Source organism: Cottoperca gobio, chromosome 17 (genome assembly GCF_900634415.1).
Source record: "Cottoperca gobio chromosome 17, fCotGob3.1, whole genome shotgun sequence".
NCBI lineage: Eukaryota > Metazoa > Chordata > Actinopteri > Perciformes > Bovichtidae > Cottoperca > Cottoperca gobio.
The window spans coordinates 3,913,416-3,939,339 of NC_041371.1; the positions used below are offsets into that span (position 1 = coordinate 3,913,416).

Genomic DNA, 25,924 nt, shown 5'->3' on the forward strand with positions numbered 1-25,924 from the left:
GGCAAGTATTGAGGAGGCAGTGAGCCAAACATCACATCACAGACCCTGAGACGCGTCTCCAAACACTCGCTAAAGGGGGAGACAAAGTGTCCCGACATTTATTATTAATATTTTAACCAATTGCTTACTCCAAATCCAAGCACTCACTTCCACTCCGCACTCTAAACAGCAGCGGCTTAAAGCAGAACAAGCATATGTACAGTCTTATGATCATATTCTGCTCTATATGTAATTGTGTTACGAAGCGGTAAAGGAAGCAGCGTAACGCAGGCGTAGTCAGACAGTTAGCGTGATTTAGAGTTGAGAAAACAATGATTAGTTTCACATTTTAGATAACAAATGGAAAATGACACAATTAAGAGAACTGAGTCAAACTTCCTGAGGCAAACAAAGGCAGAGGCATTTCAATTCATGGAACAAATATAACAAAAAGTTTATTCCTATCCAGTCAGGATCACAGCTACCTTACCAAACTGAACCTGTCTGACGGGTGGAATCTTTTGGTTCTGCAGCTGCAACATTAATTGTAATGTGATGACCTAAAAGACTGTATAATATCATATCAACATAGGTTTACCAAGGCTGGCACAAACAACATAGTGTGCATCCCCCACAGAAGTATGCAAAACATTCACAGGTGAGAGACCTCCATGCTAATCTAAAAGCTATCTGAAACGCACTGAATAGGTGACCCACACATTAGGAGTCAGACTCGCACACACACTCGCCTCCTCTGTCTGCTGCTTTTTCTCACCCTTTCACACACAAACTCCCCCCACCTTCCATAGTCTGCCTCCGCTCCCTGTAGACGCCCCTAATAAGGCAACATGTGTTGTGAGTGGCTGCCTCGGGGCGAGGTCACCCTGTCAGCCGTCCGGCCGTGTTTACCAAGGGACTGTCTCCACGCCTGCTCTGCCTTGTTTTCCTTCTCACTCCTTCTCCTTTCATACCCAACATTTGTCATCCTTGCCATCCATCTCAATCCTCCAGCCCCACCTACTCCCGATTACTACTCTGCATTCTTTTCTCTTTTTGTTTTTCTTAATTTATTTGCTTCTTCACCTGTCTCTCTCCATCACATCTCTCTCTTTACCCTCTTCTTCCATGCCAGCGCACGCAGCAACGAACAAGATAAATCCTCCGTCACTCCATTTCGCTGGTTGCATACATTTTACAGTTTCAAAACAGGCCACGCGTCAGTCATAAAGCTTTTCTTAGAAGTCATAAGACATAATACTTAAAGCCGTCCAAGTAACCAAACTGAGGTGGACTGTGGGGGAGCGAGGCCATGACAACAGGGGAACTTGTGTCAGAACTCATGACCAGTTATGACCCGTACACAGGTTTAAGATCTGGCTCTGCAGACTTTCTTTACTATCCAAGTCAGTTGCATAACCTGCAGCCTGCTCATTACCATGTTCACTGGTGTCCCTCAGCACCCAGCTGCCGGCTCTCTCTCTGCACCACGGAGGTCACTGCCTCTAACCTTAGAAAATAACAAATGTGAAACTTGGCTCAACAATTGTATCTTGCAAAACTCGATGTACAAACCAGTCAATAAAACTCAACACCCAGGACATCATGCAAACAGCGCGAGGAGTGTGACCCGACGTGTAACTTTATGCCGATACACTGTGATATTAGAGTTGACACATGATTTGCTTATCTACGGTATAGAACAAACTGACACAAGTGAGTGTGTGTGTGTGTGTGTGTGTGTGTGTGTGTGTGTGTGTGTGTGTGTGTGTGTGTGTGTGTGTGTGTGTGTGTGTGTGTGTGTGAGTTAAAGGTACAGAGCACATACGGTGTATGTTAATTGTTGTTGTTATTTTTAATTTAGTATTAATGTAACATGCTATAGTGCTGCTAATCAGGTTTATAATATTTTTTATTTTATAATTGTGTTCTCCTTCTTTTAAGTATATAATAATAATAATAATAATAATAATAATAATAATAATAATAATAATAATAATAATAATAATAATAATAATAATAATAATAATAATAATAATTAAAAAAAAATAATAATAATAATAATAATAATAATAATAATAGAAATAGTGTTAAACTTTTGATATTTTCTGAAAGTTTAAGCTGAACTTTAAGCTGAGAAGCTCAGCAGCACACTGCCTGGTCGTACAGGGTGAACTTTTCCTAAGGAAAGCACATGATCCTTTGTTTTCAGTCAATCTTTATGCAATCTGAGCTTTACGAAGCTCAATGGTTTATGTGATTTACATTATGACTGCACACAGACTTGTGTTGTAACAGGACAAAACTTAGTAACAGTGAAGGTATTTAAGTATTAAAGGCATACTGGTAGCTGTTTGTACTAACTACTCACTTCTTGTCTGTGCTTTTAACAATAACTAAAATGCATGACTTCCTGAACAACCTGGAGGACTTTTAACAAAAGTAACTTTTAACAAAGATATTTTGGGCTTTTTTTTGGCCTTCATTATAGCACAACCCGCGCCGCTGCTGAGGTACCAGGGTATTGTTTAATTAGGAAAAGTATTATTAATTTAGTACGGCAGCAGCAGACACTGTGCTCCAGGCGAGCCGGCCTTTTTTAGGAGAAACTTTCTGTGTTTAGGTTAGCTTGTACAAAATACACTAATGTACAGTGAGACACAGACACACATGCACTTATATAAACACATACACACACACATGAATACATGGGTCATGGCCTGAGGCAGCAGAGCAGGAATCTTCCTCCTCCCTAAACATTTACTCTGTAGATACAGAGCTGCGTTCCTGTCTGCTGCCTTGCATCAACTCCGCCTGACACTCGGCGCAGAAACCTGCCTGCTCGGCTCATATATGGATATCGATGAGCACAGAGCCCAGAGCTGAGGAGAGACACTTAAGAAGTTCTGCAACTATTAGACAGAGCGGGCGAGAGGGAGGGAAAGGGAAGAGAGACAGAGTGAAGTAGGAGGAAGAGGAGGATTTCATGCCAGAAATGGTTACTTGAAGATTTTCTTTTCTTAAAGGTACATCATCCATAAACATCTTCACGTTATGTAACATGATGAGGTAACTTAAAGGTAACTCACGAGCAGACAAAAGAGTCACCAATTCATGCTTCATAGTGTGTCTCAGAATTACTGCAGGTTTATTTCTGCAGCTTTTCTACTTTTCTACACAGAAACCGAAGATGAGATAATAGATAATTATGCAACATAAGATTCTCTCCCATGTTACAGTTTGTACCTTAACGCTCAAGGATGTGAAATCCACCCTTGTTTCTTATCCAGTAACACTAAAGTAGACCATCATGTACAAACAATACAACACATTTACAAATCTATGTTGATATGATTATTAGGATGTAGTAGTTCAAAATGCTTTGTGTCTACTCGCACCTGTGCACAACATAATATAACTGTAAAGATAACTACAACTTATAATATGAAGTTCCTTCTCATACTGTAACATGTATAAAATGACAAAACCATGCATTTAAAAGTAACCCAATATGTTTACCAAATAGTGTAAACAAAAGTACTTTATTTGACTCATTATCTTTGTATTTCTTGTTATATTCTACCTGTGAGCTCATATGCCATTCACGCTATATGTTCTCCACTGCCTCCTGCTGCACCACCTTCCTTCCCAGTGTGGTAAAACCTGACTGACTGGTAAAGCCCACTACTACATCTAAAATGATACCATAACACACCAGAAAGAGACATATTTACGAGTTATAAATGACAAATAAGTGACAATGAACATCCTAGAATACAGGACTCATTTAGGAGCATGGAGGTAGTGGCAAACATCACTGATTCAAGACACATGTAACCCAAACAGCAGTCATTCAGTCAGAGGCCAGCAGGAGCCTAAGGACGGCTCGCTGCCATATGACACGCTGTACTGACGACAACAGCAGACAGCAGGGTGCTGAGTACAAGCTGCAAGTTAACTAGTGCAGTGAGCCCTCATTCAGAAGGTCACACACCTCCATAATATGAACAAGAGGGAAGCTCAGTGAGCTGGAGTCAGTGTTGTCATACCAGTTTCTCTTCTCGATAGGAGCAGGAGAATGACGGACGGATGTAAAAGAAGATGATGATCGAGCTGGAGTTTTTCTTACTAAGGGAAATATTAATAGGACACTTTGCTGTTCTGAGGATTTAATCTTTGCAAACATCAACAACAGCTTACAAGAGGAGCTATATTTCAATATTCCCTAAAGTAAAAAGTGCAAGAATCTGCATTTGTTTTCTGAAGGATGAAGCATACCTGAAACTACTTACATTTTAATCTTCAATCCAGAGGTCCAACAAAGAAGCTTTGCAAGTGCAAACATGCAGAGAAGCATACATGCATTTGTTCATGTATATTTAATCCTATTTTAACAAAGGCCTTCAACAAATGAATGCATGTAGCTGTGGAGATAAATGCAAATGTGTATATGTAGATGAACAGAATCCAGTGGCAGAGGGTCAAGCATGGGGCCGGCCAGTAAACCTGTCTGTTCATTCTGACGGACCCAACAGGTGCAGAGCGCCAAGCAACTGCCGAACGCAGTCTCACGCGCACACACACACACACACACACACACACACACACACACACACACACACACACTCTATAAAAACAAAACTGTGGAGAAATGAGCCCAACACGTAGCCAAAATATCAGCTGTACACACATACCCCCATACAGCCATAATCTGGAGGTTGAAATGCTAATCCCATGTGGTTACTTGAGACGGCTCAAAGCAACAAGAGGTTAGTATGTAGTGTTGTTGGTCGGAACACTACATTCAGTCCTGCAGGGGAGAAATATAAACCAGAGAGCAGTCACGCACTGCTGACTTTTGGCACCAAACTTTGCCTCCGCTAATGGGTAGTTTGGCGGAAGAAAAATAAAGAGTGACAATGAATGAGTTTTGCAATCTTAAAGAAACTTTAAAGGGTACAATACTTAAACTGGCTGCCAAAACTTTGATTTGATTGTGCAGCAATATGATTATCTTGGACATGTTGCACTTTGCAAATAAAGTGATTCTGTTTCAACATACTGTATAATGGGTTTGAGCTAAGTCAGATGGTTTGTAAAATCCCTCCGCTGTTTTTACTTCCACAACAGAATTTATAAATGAAAAAGAACAAATGGCTAGTTAACAATCAAACTGACAGAAAGCTCATTTTCAGGCAACTTCTGTGCATTATTAATAATCAGAAAATGTTGTTTTACTCTATCTGATGCCAGACGACATGTTATTACACTTACTTTTACTACATTTAAGTCTCAAGGAAGCTAAAAGAATTGTGAATTAATAGTCTGACATCCTTTTATCTATTTAGCATATAACAGAGAATCAATCATGTGCAACTCAGCACAAAGTTAAATGATGGCAGATTCATCATAACAGAACTATCTGCTTACTTGCTGTGCTTATCTAATATATATCATATCATTCATGAGATTGAACTAGGAAAGACAACAATACTTACAATGTTTTAGCTCCAATACTAAGGGACTGAGAGAAATTCTTCACAGGTGAAGTTCATTTATCCCGAACAGAATTCAGGGATATGAAACTACCAAACAAACGGTCTCACTAGTTCCTTATTCAGAGCGAAGCAGATGCTGAGGAGGCAGGAGGCGCAGGTGTGAGCAGGTAAACCCAAACAGAGGATCCAAAGTCATCCACCATGAAGCAGGTCCAATCTCAGCGGCCGACAAATATAGCCTGGTGCTTTCCCACCAGCTCTGCTGCGCCGGGACAAATAAATCAGTCCAGGAACAGCCGAGCAAAGAAGAAAGAGAAGAAGGGAGAGGGAGAGAGAACGGGAGGGAGTGGGGTATGCAGGAGAGGGGTGAAGGAGAGAGACAAGGATGTAGTGGAGAAAAAATACACAGGAGTGCTAGAACAGACTGATACTCCAACAATAAGTGGTTCTTATAACTATTCCAAAAATCAAAACCGTGGTTCTTAACATGTCCATTCTTGTAAACCAGGTTTGGGAACCTGGTGTGATAGTTTAGACTGACAGTGAGAGGCGACACTACACTGCCTCCAAGGGGTTTGGGGAGTGCGGGCCAAAATCGGTGTGGTAACCTCATCCCACAGCAACCATGTATGGGCTGAAGAGAGCGGCCTTGATAGACGGGCATCTGCCATAAATAGCCAGGAAGCGTCGAGCTCCCAGCGTAGGGGGATCGAATCAGCTGTTAAACTACAATCCAGCAGCACAGTGTGCTCCAGGCTCTGCAGGGGTTCCTGTACTTCAACGCCGGGGTCTTTACAGCGCAGAGCTGGAGTATACTTGATTTGGCTTTAAGCAACGCAGGGTTATCGACACATTGGTATTTTTATTATTGTTTGCATTTAAATTAATGTCAACCTAACAACTAATATTGTATCCATACATTTACCTTTCTGGTTCGGTGTAGTTTTGTAAACAAAGCATTGTACGGCCAAAACTGACACAAGCTTAAGAGTTAAACCTCAATCTGCAGTATCTCCACTTACCGTTTAATGCGTTATGATTATGATCCTTTGCCAAAGCACTCACTAAAGAGGATCTCTTCTGTGCTGATGTAAATATTTATGAGACGTTAAGCAACTATTGCTCGCATCCAAAAATGGAAATGAAAGCGGAGCAAGCATTTTATTTCACAATGTACAAAAATAAATTGAAGATGTAGGCAACTAAGTCATCAACGTGCTTAGAATGTGTTGATAAAATTGGCAGCATGTTTTAATTTAAAAGTTATTTTACCATTTATATGGACCGGTACAGCCTTAGAGAATTATGCTTTCACATCCTCTAGTGGAGAAGAAGCCGTCAATTAAGGGTTTTTGGTGTTGTATTTTTATAGTTTGGCTCCATCTTGTGGAAACTAGAAGTACATAACAGCATGCGATCATCTGGGTCTCGCTCTACCACAGGTGTTTACTACATCACTCATTTAAATGTAAGAAGTAATCCACTGGTTTCAGTTGAATCGTCCCCAGTGTTGGGGTGTGGAACAGTTGAGAATGCAGTCTGTGTGCAGGGAGGAGGACAACTGTCACTGTGCCAATAATGGAAATATTTATTCCCCGAGCAACAGACGGGAGTATGCTTGACAGTAGTACAACAAGTGTACAGTAATGACAGATATGTAGTTAACTCACAGTGCTGTGGCTCAGAGACTGAGGCAGCTGTGATGGAGGGACAGCTGGAGATTAATGGAAGTGAGGTCTGAAGAACAGTGGCAGTGGGACCATAAATCCACAGTGAAGGGGGGAGAAGATGTGATATATTATTTGATAATTAGAAAACACAGACACTTACACCATTTCATATTTGATTAGACTATTCTAACTACAACAACTCTACATTCATCAACATAACATATTAAAATGGTCCATATTTGACTTTGATTTGACACCATTGGGAGTACTAAGGTTAAGCTAGCAGTCAAAATGGTAGTAATAGCACTGGTAGCTTATAGTTTTGTAGCAGCAACAGTATAGTAATAGTAGACATTATGTGAAATAGTGAAAAAGTGGTTTACTTTCTAGAGTTGTACTTGAGGAAGATGGTTAGTAACAGGTTACGGGCGGCCATGTTGGAAGTTAACGTTGACCTCAAGTGAAGCTTCGAAAACTCGTTAGCTAGCTAGTTAGTGGCAACTAATGTTACTTTAGCCGGCTTTTTAAATGGAAAATCTGAATCTTCATGATATAGGTTAGCATCAAAGGTAAGAGCACATCATACCAAAACAAAACACTCACTGAAATCACTGTAACGCTCATAAACGTCCAGAAATCTTTGTTCTATTTGGGGCTAGCTTAACCGTTAGCAGCAGTACTAATGGCAACTAGCTAGCTAGTATGCTAAATACAACACACCCTTTATAAAGTTTTTTTAAAATATATTACTTTGGTAAATGAAAGCCTCTTCTCAATCCTTCAAGCCAAGCTGCTAGACCAGCAGCAGCACATTATTGCACTACTTATTAAAGCTTATTAAAGTTCGCTAACTGTCACCTGGGGCTGAGGCAGTGACTCTGAAAACAGATGTGCTAAAGGAACATGTTCAACACATATATATGTTTTAATGAAATTAATAATTATATTGCCAATTAGAATTATTCTTTCAAGAAATATATAGCTACAGTAATGTTAGTTATTGCAGCCAGTGGTGGAAGAAGTACTCATATAATTTACTTCAGTAAATGTACTTAAATTATAGGCTGTGATACTCAAAAAGTCCTGCATTCAAAATCTTACTTAAGTACAAGTATGTAGGTATTATCAGCTAAACGTATTCATTGTGCAGTAAAATGTTCCCTGTCAGTGTTTTACTGTTTAATATAAATGTTTGTTGCATTAATGTTACTGCAGCTTTAATGTGAATGCTGCATGTTACTGCTGTAGATCTTTAAGGTTGTGTTGATTTGAACTCCTTTATATACTGTTGGGTAGTTTAATCTACAGCAATGCATCATATTATATACTCTTTATTTAGCTTAACAAGTAGGATCATTTTCTCAACCTTTATAAAAGAGCATTTCATCATTTTGTTTTTCACAAACGCATCTGGAGATACATGGTTTTCAATACATTTACCTCTAAGATGTAGTGGTATAGAAGTATAAAGTAGCAGAAAATAGAAATACTCAAGTGAAGTACAAGTACCTTGAATGTGTACTTCAGTATAATACTTGAGTAAATGTACCTAGTTACCTTCCCCCACTACTGGTGGTGCTGCAGTATTAATGAACTATTATTATTTGCTCATTTTGGCTACATAAATCTAATTAAATGACATTAATTAAATGTTAATGTTAATAACTGCTTTTTCATGTAGAGCTTATGTTCATAAATATTGTTCCTTAAATATGTGCATTAGCACTGACAGATGCTGCATACATTGTGACAGTGCACATTGTGTTATCCCAGTATATAATCCCTTCTCTTTCTTAGCCCCCTGCTGTCTCAAGCTCCTGCCAACATGCCTGTAGAGCAAAGCCTTGAGATGTTTGTGAAAAGAAAGCTTACCTATATAGGGATCAATAAAGTATCACATCAGAGGACGTACTAATCAGACTTCTCACTCTCCTTTTAGAAAAAGATGGCACATAGAGGAATTTGAACAGCGTCTAAGGATGGATGCCATCCAAGCCTCAGATAGCATGCTGGGAGGTTTTTACAAGGTTCAGCTCAAGTATTGTCTTTGCCAACGCTTTGATCGAGCAAGTGGAGCTCAGTGTGACAGTCTGGCAGGGTAATTGGGCTGAAATTGCTAGTAGACAAATGTACAAGTGTGAAAGCACACGCATAGCTGTGCACGTACACCCCTTTTTAAATCGCCTTAATACGAATAGATGTCACCTCTAATTTATTTGAAAATAAAATATTAATGCTTTGAAAAATATGACACCAATCGTGGCAGCGTTCCTGCTGAATTTGCTGTTGACTACTGTTGATGTTTGTTTCGCTTCCTTGTGTACTTCCCATACAATGATGTGCATTTTAGAAAAGAGGAAGTATTTTACAAAGAACCACAAAAAAAATATTATTTCCCCCAGTTGATATGTAAACCTCATACAGTACTTAAAACAAATGGCTTCTAGGCAATAGATCACAAACACAAAGTTTCATGCAAAGAGTTTATTTATGAATCAGACTGCAGTATCATACAACAGTAGCACAATCATATGACTATGGATTATGCTCATATTTATAGATACAAAGATAAAGGCATGTCTTAAAGGAAAACAATGAATGAGTTCTCTTCTGATTTACTCTAAAAATAGCTTTTAAATACTTGGCATAGTTTTGTAAATTAAATTATGAAACAATGTTTGCCCACTGGATTTACTATTGGAGTACCAAATGCAAATATACTTTATGAAAAACATTTTTTTTCCTCCTTTCTCTTGCATTTCATGCAAGGAAGAAAAAAAGATGTCAGTGAGTACAAAAAGCACTTAAATCTCATATGAAAATAGAAAATATTACAAGTGTGCATAATTACTTCATGTTGCACATAACCTGCAGTACAAAAAGTCAAATGACACTGTGTTCAAGTGTACCTGACATGCCAATTATTGGGGGGCGTGTGTACTGAAATAGCTATTTAAATGTCATCAGGGGCAGTTTACACACAAGACCGGGGCAAAGCCTTTTAGTCTTCAAAATGAATTGAAAATGAGATGTGTCAGTAATTATGGGCGTGCCAGCTTGTCCTCCCTGTGATGCTGACTATGGGCTTGTCTTGAAACATTGAATCTCATCCTGTACTTTTTTTAAATGATGCTTTTTGTTTTATTTGAAGTTCACAGTTTTTGATTCAATGTTCCCTTCAGATAAACGGCATGAAGAGCAGAAACTATCCACAATGCTACTGAACCTCTCCCGCCAGAGGGATGGCAGAACAGTGAGTTGTTTGTAAAAACCTAAGGTATGAAACAGTGCTTAGTACGTTAATATTTGGCATTGCCTGGAGTATAATGTAATGCACACATAATAAGGCGACATGAATATTCCAAATTTACAAGAAATGTTTGAAATACTAAGACAAAGTTCTGAGTTGATAAAATGCTACAACTGTAAAATGCTACATAACAATTAAGTGATACTTGGTGAGTACTTAAACAGTGATGGTTTACTACAAATCTGTTGATACGTTACACCAATGCAGCACTGCTCTTGTGGGAAAAACCACATAACCGCAAACTTGTTTTTTATCAATAAGAAGAATTAGTTTTAATCATTATTTAGGCTTTGAGTCATGATTTTAAATGTATCCAAAAAACCCTGTATTTAAAAAAAAAAAGAAAAAATCTTTTCATACTTTTTGCAAATTCATGGTTTTTAGCCAGAAATAGCATACTGCATTGTATCCTTTAGTGCAATAAGTGTTCGGGACGGCAGAACATTTTAAACAAAATGAGCACGCTGTGGTATGAAAGAAACAAAGAAAGAAAGGAGGAAGTTAGGACGAGGAGGGAAAGAAGGAAGGGAGGGTGGAAGGAATGAAAAGAAAAAAATTTCCCAATTTTATTTCTACGCATGTTTTTCGAGGAACCAACAACAGAACAATACATGACTTGAATTGGAAGACATACAAAGACAAACATAAGACACAGGTCATGCCTGACCACCAACACAGGAATTACAGCTGAGATGGATTGATGTATCAAATATCACAAGGAGCGTCCAACATCGACTCTGTTAGCGTATGAAAAAGCACTATCGAATAAGAAATCATGGCACAATCAAAAAGTATCCATCACGTCAACACTGGCAATGATGAACCCTATCGCTCACGGGAACTGAATCGTGTGATCAAGGCACACCGCAGGGCCGTCCCTTCCTATATCACTCTGTTAGATTTTAAAGCACTAGAAAAGTATGTATACTCTCAGTATAATACTATACAGACATATGATACTTTGAGCTTGATATAAGTGTTGAGAAATAAAATTTCATGGTTAAATACAAAATATCTCTTAAAATATTTAAAATATACTTTATTTTGTACATTATGCAAACTGATTAACAATTCGATGATAAAAAAAATAATTTTCCCGTGAAATGTCGTCTCTTTGCGATACAGATGTATGAACATAGATATATGTATATCATGAAGTAAAGCACCCACCCCCTGTAAAGCGCCCATATACCCTGACACGATTCCATATCCCTGTAATATGATTTGAATGACACGTTCACATCAAAACTCCTGACAATGGTTCCTACAGGTAGCTCCACTACACCACTGAGCTGTTTGTACAACAATATTGCTCTACCTATCGTTTTTTTTGTTTGTTCTATATCCCTATATCAATCTTTAAAGTTTATCAAATTCACCAACTAACACTTCAACTCAATCCGTGCCTTTATTGCTTCCTGAAATTACCTGGAAATGGGAGCTATACATCGGATTGATCAGAGGACTAACACACATCTAAAGAAGGCAACTCTTCCCCTCCAGCGTAGAACCAATGTAACGTATAATAGGTCACTGGTCTATCATGTCATGTGGTGTAGAGTCACTCTTCATTGAAGAGCTCTATGGGTTATGGTTGCAGTGTGTACAAAAGCAATGAGACAGGGCACAATGTCGTTACAGTTTAAAAAAAGAAAGGCTGATTGATCTCATCTGAAAATCAAAACAGTTCTTGAGCCAGAGACAGTGATGTCCAGTTCTAAAACAGCTGTCGCCTCACCACGACAATCAGATACGCAGTTTATTTTGGTGTAAGTTTAAATGCAACAGAACAGGTTGGGACAATAACCCTTCTAAGTCTACGTTAGGTTAAACATAAACGCTTACATTCATTTCCTTAATAGCTCGCCCGTAAACAAACAAGATTTGTTCAGTATGCAAAAAATGTCTCAACTGTATTCACTATGGACATTTTAGAAGTTCTAGTATGCACGACAGAATTGCATAATGTCTGCCAATGAGAAAAGCATAGGGAGAATAGAATAGAAGGACAAGCCGCTACAAGAAGACTAACTAGTAGAAACCCTATAAGAGGATGGGTTTGGGGATGGAGGACAGATGGGGTAGTGGGAAGTCAGTTTGGGAAGGCTGGGGAGGGATTCGAAGTGGAAGTTGCCCCACAAGTTAAAGGGGCACCTCCCTTTGGCAGTGGAACAGCACTCTTAGTAGTCAACGCAGCGCCGAGGGTGAGGGTGTACACAATGCTCTTGTCGGACAAGAAGGCCATTTCAGTGTCAAGATGAGATGAAGGCATTCTAGTAGGCAGCCAGGTCACAGTGTTGGAGCTAAAAACCTCAGATGGAGATGATGGACGCAGTCTTTCTACACTGTCTCCACTTGGCTGGGATCATGGGGTTCTGGGACATAAAGAAGAACAATATTAATTCACTATATCTAGTATTCTATTGTATTATTCATCAAAATGATCTAAACCAAAGAACAATGGTGCAAAGTCAAAAATGCAATATCTATCACAGTCAAAAATCATTCCCATTTTGACAGAACAGTAAACTATTTGTTTTCAAGTATGCGTTGCATTTATTCTGTTTAATTCAGTGACAGAAATGTCAGTGGTGCGTTTAAAGGATTTGAAATCACAGAGGAGGCGAGGGTAGATCTTTGGGCACTGACACCATCTTGTGGAGATGTCTTTAACAGCAAGGCCCATGCAAGACAGTCTCTTCAATTTTGATAACTTGCCACCTCCAGAGATGCATTTAAAATGCATTCTTAAGATTGTATGCACACTTGTGCTCCCTTGCTTACATGAGACAATAACCTTTCTTTTAAATTTGGGTTTTTATGTTTGGTGAGGAAGAATACACATCAAGTATGAAAAAACATTGAATATATATTGTTTCAGTCATCTCTCTTAACACCGTTTGATGTCTCCTTTACAGAATAAAAACATAAAGCACAAAACAAAAACCATTTAGCATACAATCACTAAATCTGATGTCCTAGCAATATATAATTTCCTATTGACTTACTGTTTACTGTCGACTTAATTTGTTGTTGTTTATATACATATACAGTACATACATTCTGTATATATATATGTAAAGAGAGAGAGAGAGAGAGAGAGAGAGAGAGAGAGAGAGAGAGAGAGGGTTTCTTATGTACCTATATCTGTACATAGTTGTTGTCCTTGTTTTAGCTGTATGTCTATTTATTTGTCGGTACATTGAGAGCGACAAAACACCCACAGATTCCTTGTAAGTGTACTGACTTATTTGGCCATTAAATTCTGATTCAGATTTTCAACACAAGCAATCAGTTAGTATTACCCAGACATTTTCAATATTTAAGCGCATGTATCACATTCACTCATGGTTTAGTCTGCAGTCATCCTGAAGCATGCATAATAAATCTGTGGACAGGGACTGTGAAATGATATGATGCATTGAACAAATATTTTAAATAATTACAATGGTGTTTTTGTTTCTCTCTTATATTTGGTAGTCTGCTGAATCTGTGTGGACGAAGAACCATAAGGGAAATACTATGTTTTAATTTTAATGTTACCCTTGATCATTTCAAATTGTGGGTACATTTGTAAAGCTGTACAGACCTCTAAACTTGAATAATCCTCAAAGTTAAATTTCCTCAAATGTTCTTAACTTACCTGAGAGAGATGACTCCTCATCTTGCAACACTGTCTCCTCAGAGACCTGCTGTGAATGGGTGACCTCTTGATCTTGATCGTTCTCCTTGTCTCCCTGAGGAGCAGGCTGGGGCTCCTCCTCTTGTTTGTCCTTGCCCTCCCCCTCTGCCTCCCCTTCCCCAGAGTCAGTACTCCTGATGCTGAGGCGCCTCATACGATACATAACGTCCACCTCCCTCATCCAACCCATGCGTTCAGCTGCCATGCGACCTGGAGAAACAGCCAGTTTGGTCTGCAACGCTTCCATTCGTTGGGCGGGGCCCTTGCTCCTCTTCTCCCCCTCCAAGCTGAGAGACAGCCTGCGGTCTAACTTTGGGGGAACTGAAAGTGGCAGTCTATCTGGCGGAAACTCCGGTAACCCGGGGTGGTCACGCCCCAAATGAGTCCGTAGACCAAGTCTATGTTCTGGAACTGCAAATGGCTTCTTTTCTTGCTCCTGTTTGTCATCAGGCATTGTACTGTCTTGTCCCTCACACTCACTTTTCACTTCAGCAGTCTGTTTGTCTGCACCGCCCTCAGGTGTTTCTCCTGTAATGGCTTCCTTCTCTGCTAATTCTACTTCCTTAGTTACTGTTTCACTCACACTCTGTTCCTCTGTGACTTGGGGGTCTGCTGGCACATCAGTTGCTAATATTTTAGCTGTAGCTCCATTTGCTGGTTTTCTCTCAGCAGGATTAACTGCGCACAAATCGTCCAGGTTTTCTGCCTGAGCAATGTCTGATTTTTCACCCTCTCCCACATTTTCCTCTGTCATTGAATGCTGCTCCCTTGTTCCAGCACATAGGTCAGACCCTGACTGATTCAAACTTGAGTCATTTGGCTCCTCTGTTTTTATATCTCCTGATGGACTTTCTCCAATGCATTGTGGTGGACTGCCATTTTGATTGGTCGAGCTGTCCGAGCTGTTCTCCTCGTGAAGTGGAGGCAATGGGCCCAGTCTCATCTGATTCTCAAGTTCTCTTTTACAAATAGGGCAGTCCTCTTCCGATTCAGCACTGAGATCTTGAAGAGTCTCTGCGTTATTCGATTTAAAATTGCCTGCAGACACTTTATTGACATCTGTTGGGTCTCTAGAGTGACGCAAAGTCTGGCATATGTCCTCATAATCAGGAGGACTTGTGAGCGTAGAGGCATCCTGCATGGGCTGTCTATCTGCCCACGGCACCTCAGCTGCTGCAGTGTGTGTCATTGGACTGAAGTCACAAAGTGGTGTCTCGATAGGCTCATCTGGCAGGTCTAGTTTTACTGTCCTGCCATCGTTGCTCCGTCTGCGCGAAAGATGTGTAATAACCCTGTATTCTCTGAAACCTGTCTCCCGAGGTGGGACGGGGAGCTCCTCCCTAAGCTGCTTGCTGAAGGTTACTGACTTTGTAGCAGGCCTAGAGAAGGCGCTCTTGACTTCCCTGTATTCTGGGTCAACAGACCAGCTTACTGCACTGCGCCTAAGGCTGCTGGGCTTGTTAAGAGGTTCTGATGTCAATCGGATTTTGATACGCTCAGGGATTTGAACAGAACCATTTGGGACTTTATTGCTGGCAGTGCCTAGCTCCAAGATGTCTTTGTAGGCCTCGTTGAGGTCCTCTATGCACTTATCAACGCTTGGCTGTTTGCTGCTCTTCTGCTGCTGTTGATCCTGGACTTCTTTTTTGATGGTCTCCAGCTCTTTGACAGCATCCCATGGACGCTGGCTGACCGGTTTCAGCAGGAATGGTTCAAATGCCTCCTGCCCACTATTTGCTGCTGGTTCCTCCACATTTCCTGAGGGTGGTACTGCTGGCTGCTGAGCTGTGCTCTTGTTCAGCTGGTTGGAGAAGGTGGCGGTCAGGGAGAAGGCGCTGTTACTTGACAGTTTCAGGCTCTTCACTCCCTTAATAGGAAAACTGAAGGCAGTGCCCACTGCACCACTGCTGTCAGGAGGGACTTCAGTGTCGGGAGGGATAGGGTCTTGTTGTGCTTCCTTGTTTTCAGAGGCAGGTTTTTGGGCCTCTGGGCTAGTTTGTGTCTCCTGGTCTCGATACTGGTTTGCAGGCCAGGTTCCCGACAGTTTCATCTCCTTGTAATGGTTTATTTTAGGGGGTCTACAGGGAACTTTTTTAAACATTTTGCTGCTCGCTCTACTGCTTGTTTTGCTGCTCGCTATGCTACCAGTTAGTGCTTGCAGCTCAGCTTCAGCTGAAGATGTGCTTTGGAGACTTTGGTTTGTTAAATGGCCAGTTTTGTTGTCACTAGGACTGTCCGCTGGGTCTGGTGACTTCTCGTTGTTATTATTCTGATCACGGATTGTCCCACTGAGCTGCGGAGTAACAGGTACAGACACCAAACAAAAAATTGTCTCACTAAGTCTCTTTTTTAGATTCTTGGATTTGTCTTTCTCTGGTGGTTCAGGTTGTTCCACCTTTTTTACTTCCGTCACAGTTTCAGAGACACCCTGGTCAGCCGGCTTGCATGGGGGAGGTGGTGGTTTACCCAGAATAGATGAAGGAAAAAACAGACTACGGTTTTGTTCAGGACCTACACTGTCACTTTTTTTGTTTAATCCCCTGTTGCACCATCGATTACTGTTGTCGTTGTCATTGAGAGCTGTTTTGCGGCTGTCAGTATTGAGAGCTGACCCCTGTTGGGGAGGAAAGGCACTATCATGTGTAGATTGTCCTAAAATCTTAGCGGACGGAGTCTCTTTGTTGATGTTACGGATCTTGTCTGAGTCAGTGAGAGAATTTCCGCTAGGTCCTCCTGAGATTTGCTTCACTCTTGGGTCTTCAGTGGGTAATTGACGGGCATGACCTGGTTGTTCTTCATGTCCAGAATGTACCTGTTTTCGATAGGACGCAGCACGATCTCCATAATGTTCCAGCCATGAACCTGCCTGTCTGTAAAACCACCTTCCAGGATCTGAGCTGGGCAAATGCAGAGATTCCGCCCTCCATCTTAGGTTTGCCATTTCATTGCGGTTGACTGAAACTGCTCTTGGGGGTGGGCCTCTTCTATAAGATGGGGGTGGGATGTAGCCAGGGGGCTCCATTCCAGAGATGGCAGATTGTTGTGCGAAATAGTCTTGTCTCAGCTCCCCACCCCTTGGATAGTAGATAGGCCTTTCTTTTTGTTTGGCACCCTGTTCTATAGCAAGCATTTCTGCGCTACCCCTAGTCTGCTGGTGAGTCTCATATGAAGGAGGCTTTAAAGGCCTGCTGAACCTGGGCTTTGGTAAAAGTGCAACATGGCTGCTTGGCCCAGCATTCCTACCCCACCGGTCCCTGACAACAGCACCACTATAGATATACCTACTATAGGGCCCAGAGAAGACAGTGCTGCTTATCCTCTGTCTATCAGGCAGGCTAGGCCTGGATGGTATGAGCTCTCTGATGGTAGTTCCATCAGGTGACAAAACTCTTGGGAGTGACTGAGACTTTGCTTTTGTTCTAGGGTGAAAAAAACCCTCAGGTGTCCTCAGGCGGTACTGGTCCTGAGCCCACCTGTCCCCGTCCCCATCCGACAGCTGCCTTCCCAGGCCCACAGCAGGCCTCCACTCCTCTGTACCGAGGCTCTGGCACTTCCTCTCCCCAGTCACCCTTAGCTGACCAGGGGCTGCATCCAGGTCCCTTAGCCAGGAAATGTCCTCCCATAGCTGCTGCGCTTGCCTCTCTGCTCTGTGTTCCTCTGCTGCAATCAGGGCCTGTGGCCTCCATGCGCCAGCAGAGGCCCTCAGCTCCCTGCCATCAGCATAGTCCAGGAGGATGCTGAAGTCCTGGCCTCGCCTCCGCCAGTAGGAAACATCCCTCTCGTCATGGCTCAGTGGCTCTGAATAAGTCAAACTTGGAACATCGTAGAACCTATAAAGACAGAAAAGTTCAGTGAGAATAAGATGTACAAAATGTCAGAGAATGAGAGTGAGGTGGACTCTAGGTTGACCCTAGCAAACAGTTATCATTCTTCTGGGTGTAGTTACAGATGTTGAAAGATGAGTGACATCTGACACACACTCATTAGATTAAGACAAACACAGAATAGTGTCTGAAACGCAATATAATTTAATATAATAAAGTTTGCTGCTATTCCATAGTTTAAAATAAATTAAAATGACGCTATTGATACAAAGACACTTTAAACTCTGCAACAAACAGACTTTCTCTAACCCTAACACTATTATCTCAGTTTCTATGATAATATATTTTTTTAGAACACCATCGTTTTGAGATTTGATAACTGTGTCCATGCCAGTCTCAAGCATGTGTTTTAGTTTTGGCAGCATTGGCTTTACAACGTAACTTAATCAAGGAGAGCCAGCACATATGAGACAGAAGTGCTTAAGTCAGCGGCTCCCAAGTCCCTTGAAGAAACCATGAAATTGTGATGCTACTGCAATATGGTCTGCATATTAAATTGTGCTGACCTTATCTCCGAAGCTGGTCATCTGGACAGAGACTTTGGCTCTTAAAGAAAGTCTAAGCAAAAACATCACATTACCTAAACTGCAACCTTTTTTCCCCTTTTAGGAAATAAACTATGTCCTACCAATAAATAATAAACTTTTCAAGCAGTCTGCTTCACTATGTAAGAAAGAAATATATACAGTATATATATATATATATATATATATATATATATATATATATCAGAAGACAAGAGCTTTATATTAATATAATTTTTTTAATGCTTTCTAAATTTACCATAAAGCGGCAAGTGTGTGACGAGTAACTGTTGGCAGGTTCAAAACAGCGGCTCCACTGTAGTGTGATAAAGCAGTGCCGCCTGGTGATCATTTTAGTTATGGTTCCAAATGTACCTCTTAGGTGCAGGATATGGCTGTAATGCATTATCTTAGAAATAGCATACTTAATCATAACAGATTGAGTCAAAAAAAAAAACAGAGCTTCACTTCTTTGTGTTCAAAGAGGGTCATTGTGTCAAATGATGCTGCAATTTTAATTTTGAAATTGAATGAGTGAAGCAGAAGAAACACTGTGATATCCATGAATATCCGTAGGTCATCTGTCACATTCGAAGCGTGTTTTAAGCCACCCTGATGACATTATAATGGAAACCAGGGAGTGGGTTTGAAATCCTTGTTGAAATTCAAATATAACCATCAGGTCTTTCAAATGAAGTAAATCAATAATCATGTTTTCTCAGGCTAATTGATTTATATTTAAGATACAGCCACATACAGGACTTTGCAGTTAGCAGTTCCATAAATATAAATATAACCATATAATATATCATACATGCATATTACAATATAAGTTTGTAAAATATCCAGTAATGAATAATAAAAGAGTACTCAAAATGAATTACAATCACCCAAGAGCTTCATCTCATATCTGCACTGCACTGTGTTAGTCACTGTACTCATTCATTTAAGCAGCAGAGTCAATGGATCATCCTCAGCAGCATATGCTACTGTATGGCTGAGGGGAGCCGCGCTGTGCACACTTGCCCAGCAACATGCTTACATCACAGAGCACGTGCTGGGCGTGATTCAGTGTGCCAGTGTTTACAGTGGAGTGATTACGCGCCTGTCTTGAGGCATGTTCAGTCCTCCTCAGTTTGTCTAGTGCTGCTGTTTACATCCGCCTACCTGGTGGAGGCTGCAGAGGCTATACCAGTGCATGGGTGGGCACCACAGAGACGCAAGCCACCTCGCTGTGCAGGCATGTAAACAACTCAAACCAGTGCGACGGCACCTTTCATAATTCCTCATATCCCAGCATAAGATATGTCAGTGGTGCTGCTGCAGCCACAGTGTTCTGCAGCTCTGGAAGGAGGGGAAAGGAAAGACTGAGGAGAAAAAAAAAACCCTGCGCAGTGCAGACTCAGTTTTGCATGCAATACCGAAGGGCCCCAGTGAGAAGGGGGGGGAGAGGAGAGGGAAAAAAAGGGAAGGTAAAGGGTGTGGGGGATCGCAAAAGAGAGGGAAAAAAAAAGCACTCACCCACTATCTGTGGCGAGAGAATCACCCAAGGGCTGAGCGTCACCTAGGATACCGATGCCGAGTTCTTTTCTCCTTTGGATCCTTTCCCCGCTCTCGTTGTCCGTGGCGGGGTAGCCCTTCACCAGTGCCTGCCTGCTGCCATAGATGCCTGTGAAAGATGCCCCCCGGTCCGCCTCGTACCCGTTCAGTGTCCCCCGGCCAGCCCTGTTGTCCACAAGTTCACGCTGGCAATCAGCAGGGCGCTTGTCATAAGGCGTGGCAGACGGAGGGCCACTCTTGGGCAATTTATATCCGTGCGAAATGAGGAGGTCCTCCACACTGTACATGGTGGTGTCTCTCACTTCTGGGCAGGAGGGCAAAGGTGGGTGTGTTGCCTTATGCGCAGTGCTGCTGGTGGAAGCTGGAGCGCGGTTGCTCAGCAGAGGCCATCACTAAGGGGAGGACAGGGGAGGGAAGAGGTAACACGTGAACACATTATTTCTGCATGCACCTAAATCCAGGATGTGTCATTTTCAGAAAATACAGATGTTTGTGATACCTTTCCAGATGTGTTGATTTGTTTTTCAGCGTTTGCTAAGTGGAAAGCTCAGGGAGTGTTAAAGTTAAACATGAACATGCGCTGAACAGAACGCAGTCTTTTGTAGAACTAAAGTTTTAAAGATGACCACTGCAGAGTTCATCTTATGACTATGTAGTCCAGTTTATTATCCTGAAAATGTTCTATTCTCTCCCAAATCAAGCCGCAGCCTTCCTTCCTCCCAAAGACATTTTATCATCTTTCCAAATTGTTTAAAACCTTTGTGTACTCTAAGAATGACTACATCGAGAGTCCTCTCTCGACATAATGATTTCTCTAGCCTTTGTCTGGGATAAATGCAGAAGCAGGTTGTAGGTGGAACATTCTTCATCAGTCAATACAATCACAGTTATTGTTCTCCAGACACGCAGAGCAGCATTTGGACAGCTGCACTAATGCATGTGGACAATCCTCCAATAGACAAGAACAACTGCGCATGTTGTAAATCTTTAACATTAAGTAAAGAGAGGAGATTAAATATCTCTTCATACTTACAGCGTGTGTGTCAGATACTCTTAAGGTGCTCTCCTCCAGTATTTTGCATCTTATATTTGCCCTACTGGTAACTTAATACAGCTGCAAACATTCTGTAAGCCCACGGAAAAATTAAATATTCAATGTAAAACACTGCACATAATGTAAACTGCCCCTTGTCTCCGTGCAGGCTGTCACCGTACATGGTGTAAGTTCCTAAATTGCCAGTATTTCTTCTGTCTTAATGGCATCATGAAAAAATATGGTACATTTATTACTTGTAATTAAAGTGATTCAGCTGCTGACTCATAAAATCCAGCTCAAAGTTGAAGTCTTGCAGTGTTAACAAAAAAACTAAAGTGAACACAATATTTTGGTGTAAAAAGACCTGAAAATAAAGTTACATTTAAGCTTCGTTAAAATAATAACAAAGATATTCGTCTTAATTAGACGAGTACACGATCCTTACTTGTAGTATGTGCATATTCACCATTTAGTTCATATTAATGAACACTTTACGTCTCTGCACAGGTACATTCTGTGCATCATATTATTATTAATATTATCAGATTTATTTCCTAATTTAATCTGTGGCTTTGTAATCCAAACCAAACAAAAACCTTCCACACTAACTAAATCTGTTTCCATTTATTCTTTAGGTTTTCAGCACTTCTCTCAGACTGTAGTCACTGTGTCGACGTCTAAATAAAGTTTTAAATGTCAATACTGTATTGTTTAAATATAATTAGCAGCTAACAGTTATTTTCATTAACGATTAATCTGCAGAATATTGTTAGTTTAGTGATTATTTGTTTGATCTCTGAGACAATATGGAAAAATAATTTTGCTTTACAACCACAAAAGACAGAAAAGCATCAAATCTTCATTTAGAAGTAGGAACTAGAAAATGTTTGACTTTTTTACTTTTGATTCATCAAACATGAAGTTAAGTCCAACAACTCATTGCGTAATTGACTTTTCATTTCTGCTCTAAATATAAATGCAACAAGTAGGTGAAACATAAGAAGGAAGTTGTTTTACGACTTAGAGAAAGTTTGTCAAGAGTGTGTGTGTGTGTGTGTGTGTGTGTGTGTGTGTGTGTGTGTGTGTGTGTGTGTGTGTGTCTGATATATTAATTAGTGGCTCTAACAGTGCGTCCTGCCTGGAGATGACAGTGGATGGCTTATAAAACAGTAACTCAGCGATCAAAGGCTTCGCACACATTAGCATCCTGGTGAATCATGTTTGGACTCGAATCGTTCGCTTTCCATTTTCCATTATGAAGGAGTCACACAAGTACAGTGTTGAATCAAAGAGCGTTATTAAAGTAGACTTACAAACCACTACTCACTTTAAGTTAGAGTGTTCTGAAACTACTTCTCTGTTATCTTCCAGTTACAGATTACAGTATAAATCAGTGACGGGTGTCATGTGGCTAATTAATATCTAATACCAAAGGTTTTACTGACCGATGTTTTTATAGTATTACTGTAAAGATATCTGAAGGTTTCCCACGACAGAGTACATTTGTGTGTGTGAACAAAACACATTGGTGTCATATTGTTAGTTTACAGATTATTAATAAAAGCTTATTTGAGACTTATATAATAAATAATGTCATAATTAATACCTTATGATAGGACAATGTACTGTGTTGAAATGTCTTTCACATTTAAATATATTAAGAAATATTACGTTTTTTTTGCTAGAATAAATAATTACTTTGTATTATACAGAATCTTTACAACATCATTTATTAAATTTAACTTCCCAGAGCCCAAAGTGAACCCCTCACGCTGCTGACAAAGACAAAGACAAGCAGAACGTATTCCCACAAGCTGGAACCAACAACATGTTTGCATTAAAATGACTTATTAATACATCGATTATCAAAACAATAGTTATTTTAATCGTTTCAGCTCACATAGAAAATGTTCCAATATAAAGTTCAACTAAACCAAGAAATCTGTCAATAAAAATGATTCTTTACATCAATGATGAAAAATATAGAGTATATAAAGGACCAATTCGTTCAAATGATTTGGAAATATCCCCTCCTCTTCTCTTGACCTTAAGTTGACCTTTACATTTCCCACTCCATAACTTTATGCACTTTGCAGTTCGGAGTTGCCTCTGGCCTGGGAGCTTCTTTCATACTGTAGGGTTCACTGTAGCACCCCGAATGTAGCCTCGAGATAACGAATACTATCCAGATGTAAAAGGCTCAGCAGAGCATCTCCATCATAACGCCTCACACTGTGTGCAACCACATGTTCAAGGACAGCACATGTGGAAATGGATTGACCAATTTAGGAATGCCATTGTAACATCATTGACTAGGAAAGCAGACCCCAACATAACATTACAAATCAGCATGTTGGAAGCAGGGCTTCTGATGTATAAGTCCTCCAACTATTTCTGGCTCTTCAAGTGGAGTGAATAGGCAGAGTGGTAAATGCAGCAAAAAAAATCAACTCGAGGGCTTCTTGAATTACCCAAATCCAAGAGCAGTCATGACCAGTGAAGATGGACTCGTATGGAAAAGTATCTTCCTTTAACGCAGAGTTTTATCAGAGAGAACCAGAGCGAACCAGACACGCAGTGGCCCTTTTTGACAAGGTCACAGCTTCAAATGATTGCAGTGGAAAGATAGCACATGAGCCTTTTTTTGCATAGCAACAACAAAAGTAGCATTAATAATTACAACACAACCTGATTTTTTACATGCAAATGAATGAAATGCGCAGGGATATGATAGGTTTGTGTGTACGTGGAGAACTTAGATAAGGTCAGCTGTTGTAAAAGTTGTTGTGGAAGTCAATCTTAGGATAATATTTACTGCTATTAGAGTCCTTTTCTGCTTTAGGACACATAGATCATTTTTTTATGTGAGGAGCTTTCAATGATAACTTTCCTGTGCTGCCCTAAAAACTTCAACTTGGAGGTTGAGTCTCAATTTATTTTAAACTTTTAGTGATTTAGTTTTATTGACCACCACCCTCCCGGAGCTGAGGGAGGGAGGCTCCCCAGTGTACAGCCAGGCCTAGCAGGCTGCATGCACAGGTAGTGGCCACTGTAACACATCAGCACTAGCAGGCAGCACCACCCTAACTGCCAAGGGAGTGTACCTACATCTTACCTAGTGACAGGGATAACAGAGCCAACAGACACAAAAAACTGCTTATTCACACAAACGTAAAGCTCATGTTGATAATTAGGAGCACTTTAACTAAGTCCACCTTATTCTCTGAAAAACATCCTCCTCTAAATCATTCCCCCTGGACGATAACTTACTGTATGAATGAATAATGATTTGAAATATATCTGTTAGTATCATATCACGTAGCTATCAATAATATATCACTGTTGTAGAAATATGCATGCATGCATAGACACAGTATGACCTACTATAGCCATGCTATAGCCTACTGCAGTGTTATATGGCACAGCCTACATCAAATTGACTGCTATGAAATGATTTTCCAAATCAGCTCCCAATACCTGCTTCGCCCTGAACAGCAAGTCCAGCGTCTAAGGGAAATAAAACCTCTACCTGCACGCACTGGAAGTTGAAAATATAGTCAGCGGTCATGTTTTGACGAAAGCCGCTTGGCCAAATCATAACCTCGTTGCAAAATGTTCCCCCCAAGAAATGCACGCAGCGCAGCAGCGCAGCAGAGAGCGCACATCGCCGCCTCGCCACCAGCAGCCGCGGCTCGGCGCTGATCTGTCGAAGGGCGAACATTTTGAGGTGTGTGCAAGTTGACGCGCGGTTAACGAGGAGGTTTTTTTGCAGATGCGTCTTCGCTGACTGTGAGTGTTTACCTAGACCCTGCTGCCCTGCGCTACAGTGGAGGCTACGTGAGCCACACAAATAAAAGACACAGCAACCCCTCCCTAGAAATAAGACAGTGTCGGCAGAGCGGGAAAACAGCATGCAGAAACATGCCATAACATTGCAAAAACGAATAAGGGCGTAGCGACAGAGAGACGCATACCTGGGAAGATGCTTGGCGCGGCCGTCGCAGTTCCCCTGCGCCCAGCTTTAGCTGCTGAGACTGAGCACTGCACAGAGCCTGAGCCGAGCATGCCTATTGGTAGGCAGAGACGCGCTGGTTGCTGGTTGCTGGCTGCCTGGACTGGGCTCTCCTCACTACAGCTGAGGTGGGGTGGGCTCCTCACATGCATGCAGCTACAGAGAGGGATGTCAGAATGGTTTCTTCCAAACTGTTTCTCCTAACTTTGCTTTTTTTCATAGCAACAGTAATTTTTTCCCCTCAATCTGGAATATTGACTTGAATGATAACTACCGACATGTGGAGCAGTGAGGTTTATGTGCCCCACTGTATCTTAATATCCGGCACACATGTTTGGTACATTAAAACCCGAGAGGAACACACCTTATGTGTTTCTACATAAAGGTCAGTCACTGCTTGTGCTCATTTTTGCTGCATTACTGTTTTTTCCAATAAAAACTCCATCTCCCAGTGACAGACTTCTGTATTAATGCCGATGCGTCTCTTTCCCATCCTGTTAAGTTTTAGATGTGCAGTATGGCGGTGAGCAGCGCCGCGCCCTTGGTGATGTTGATGATTCGTCACTGTGTGTGTCCCCCCTCCCATCCAATGCCAAGACAGCTTGGCTAATTAAATGTGCTGGGCTCAGGCCTTCCTGTGCCAACTGTGACATGCTGCACTCTGAGGGATCCCTCGTTCGGAGGAGTGACGGGGCAACGCACACGTCCCAAAGATCTACTCGCTGATGACAAAGTGTTAAAGCCTGACCTCAGGGGTCCCTGCAGACACCAT

At 41.1% G+C, this 25,924-nt stretch overlaps 2 protein-coding genes and 1 long non-coding RNA gene across 4 annotated transcripts in view; all 3 read right to left on the minus strand.

Moving 5' to 3' along the window:
- Positions 1-5,998, minus strand: part of LOC115023145 (supervillin-like) — a 43,958-nt gene extending 37,960 nt beyond the window's left edge. For both annotated transcript variants that reach the window (XM_029454321.1, XM_029454320.1), the window contains exon 1: positions 5,475-5,998. The gene's annotated coding sequence lies outside the window, so the exon portion shown is untranslated. The remainder of the gene's footprint in view (positions 1-5,474) is intronic.
- Positions 5,999-11,719: 5,721 nt separating this feature from the next.
- LOC115022058 (uncharacterized) lies at positions 11,720-14,228 on the minus strand. The gene is made up of 2 exons (XR_003833807.1): positions 14,098-14,228; positions 11,720-12,829 (listed from the first exon to the last, which is right to left on the minus strand). It is a non-coding gene; the product is annotated as an uncharacterized LOC115022058 (long non-coding RNA).
- Positions 14,229-14,261: 33 nt separating this feature from the next.
- Positions 14,262-25,208, minus strand: jcadb (junctional cadherin 5 associated b). The gene is made up of 4 exons (XM_029453270.1): positions 25,115-25,208; positions 20,066-20,496; positions 14,309-17,966; positions 14,262-14,276 (listed from the first exon to the last, which is right to left on the minus strand). Exons 2-4 carry the CDS (start codon positions 20,389-20,391, stop codon positions 14,262-14,264), a joined length of 3,999 nt encoding a protein of 1,332 aa, XP_029309130.1. The 5' UTR covers positions 20,392-20,496; positions 25,115-25,208.
- Positions 25,209-25,924: the final 716 nt, after the last annotated feature.

Bases quoted from the DNA above. Each gene is read 5' to 3' on its own strand.
- jcadb (XM_029453270.1), bottom strand. From the start codon at position 20,391: ATGTACAGTGTGGAGGACCTCCTCATTTCGCACGGATATAAATTGCCC. The intron at 17,967-20,065 runs GTGAGTGCTTTT...CTGTCTTTATAG, and splicing joins TCTCTCGCCACAGATAGTGG to GTTCTACGATGTTCCAAGTT.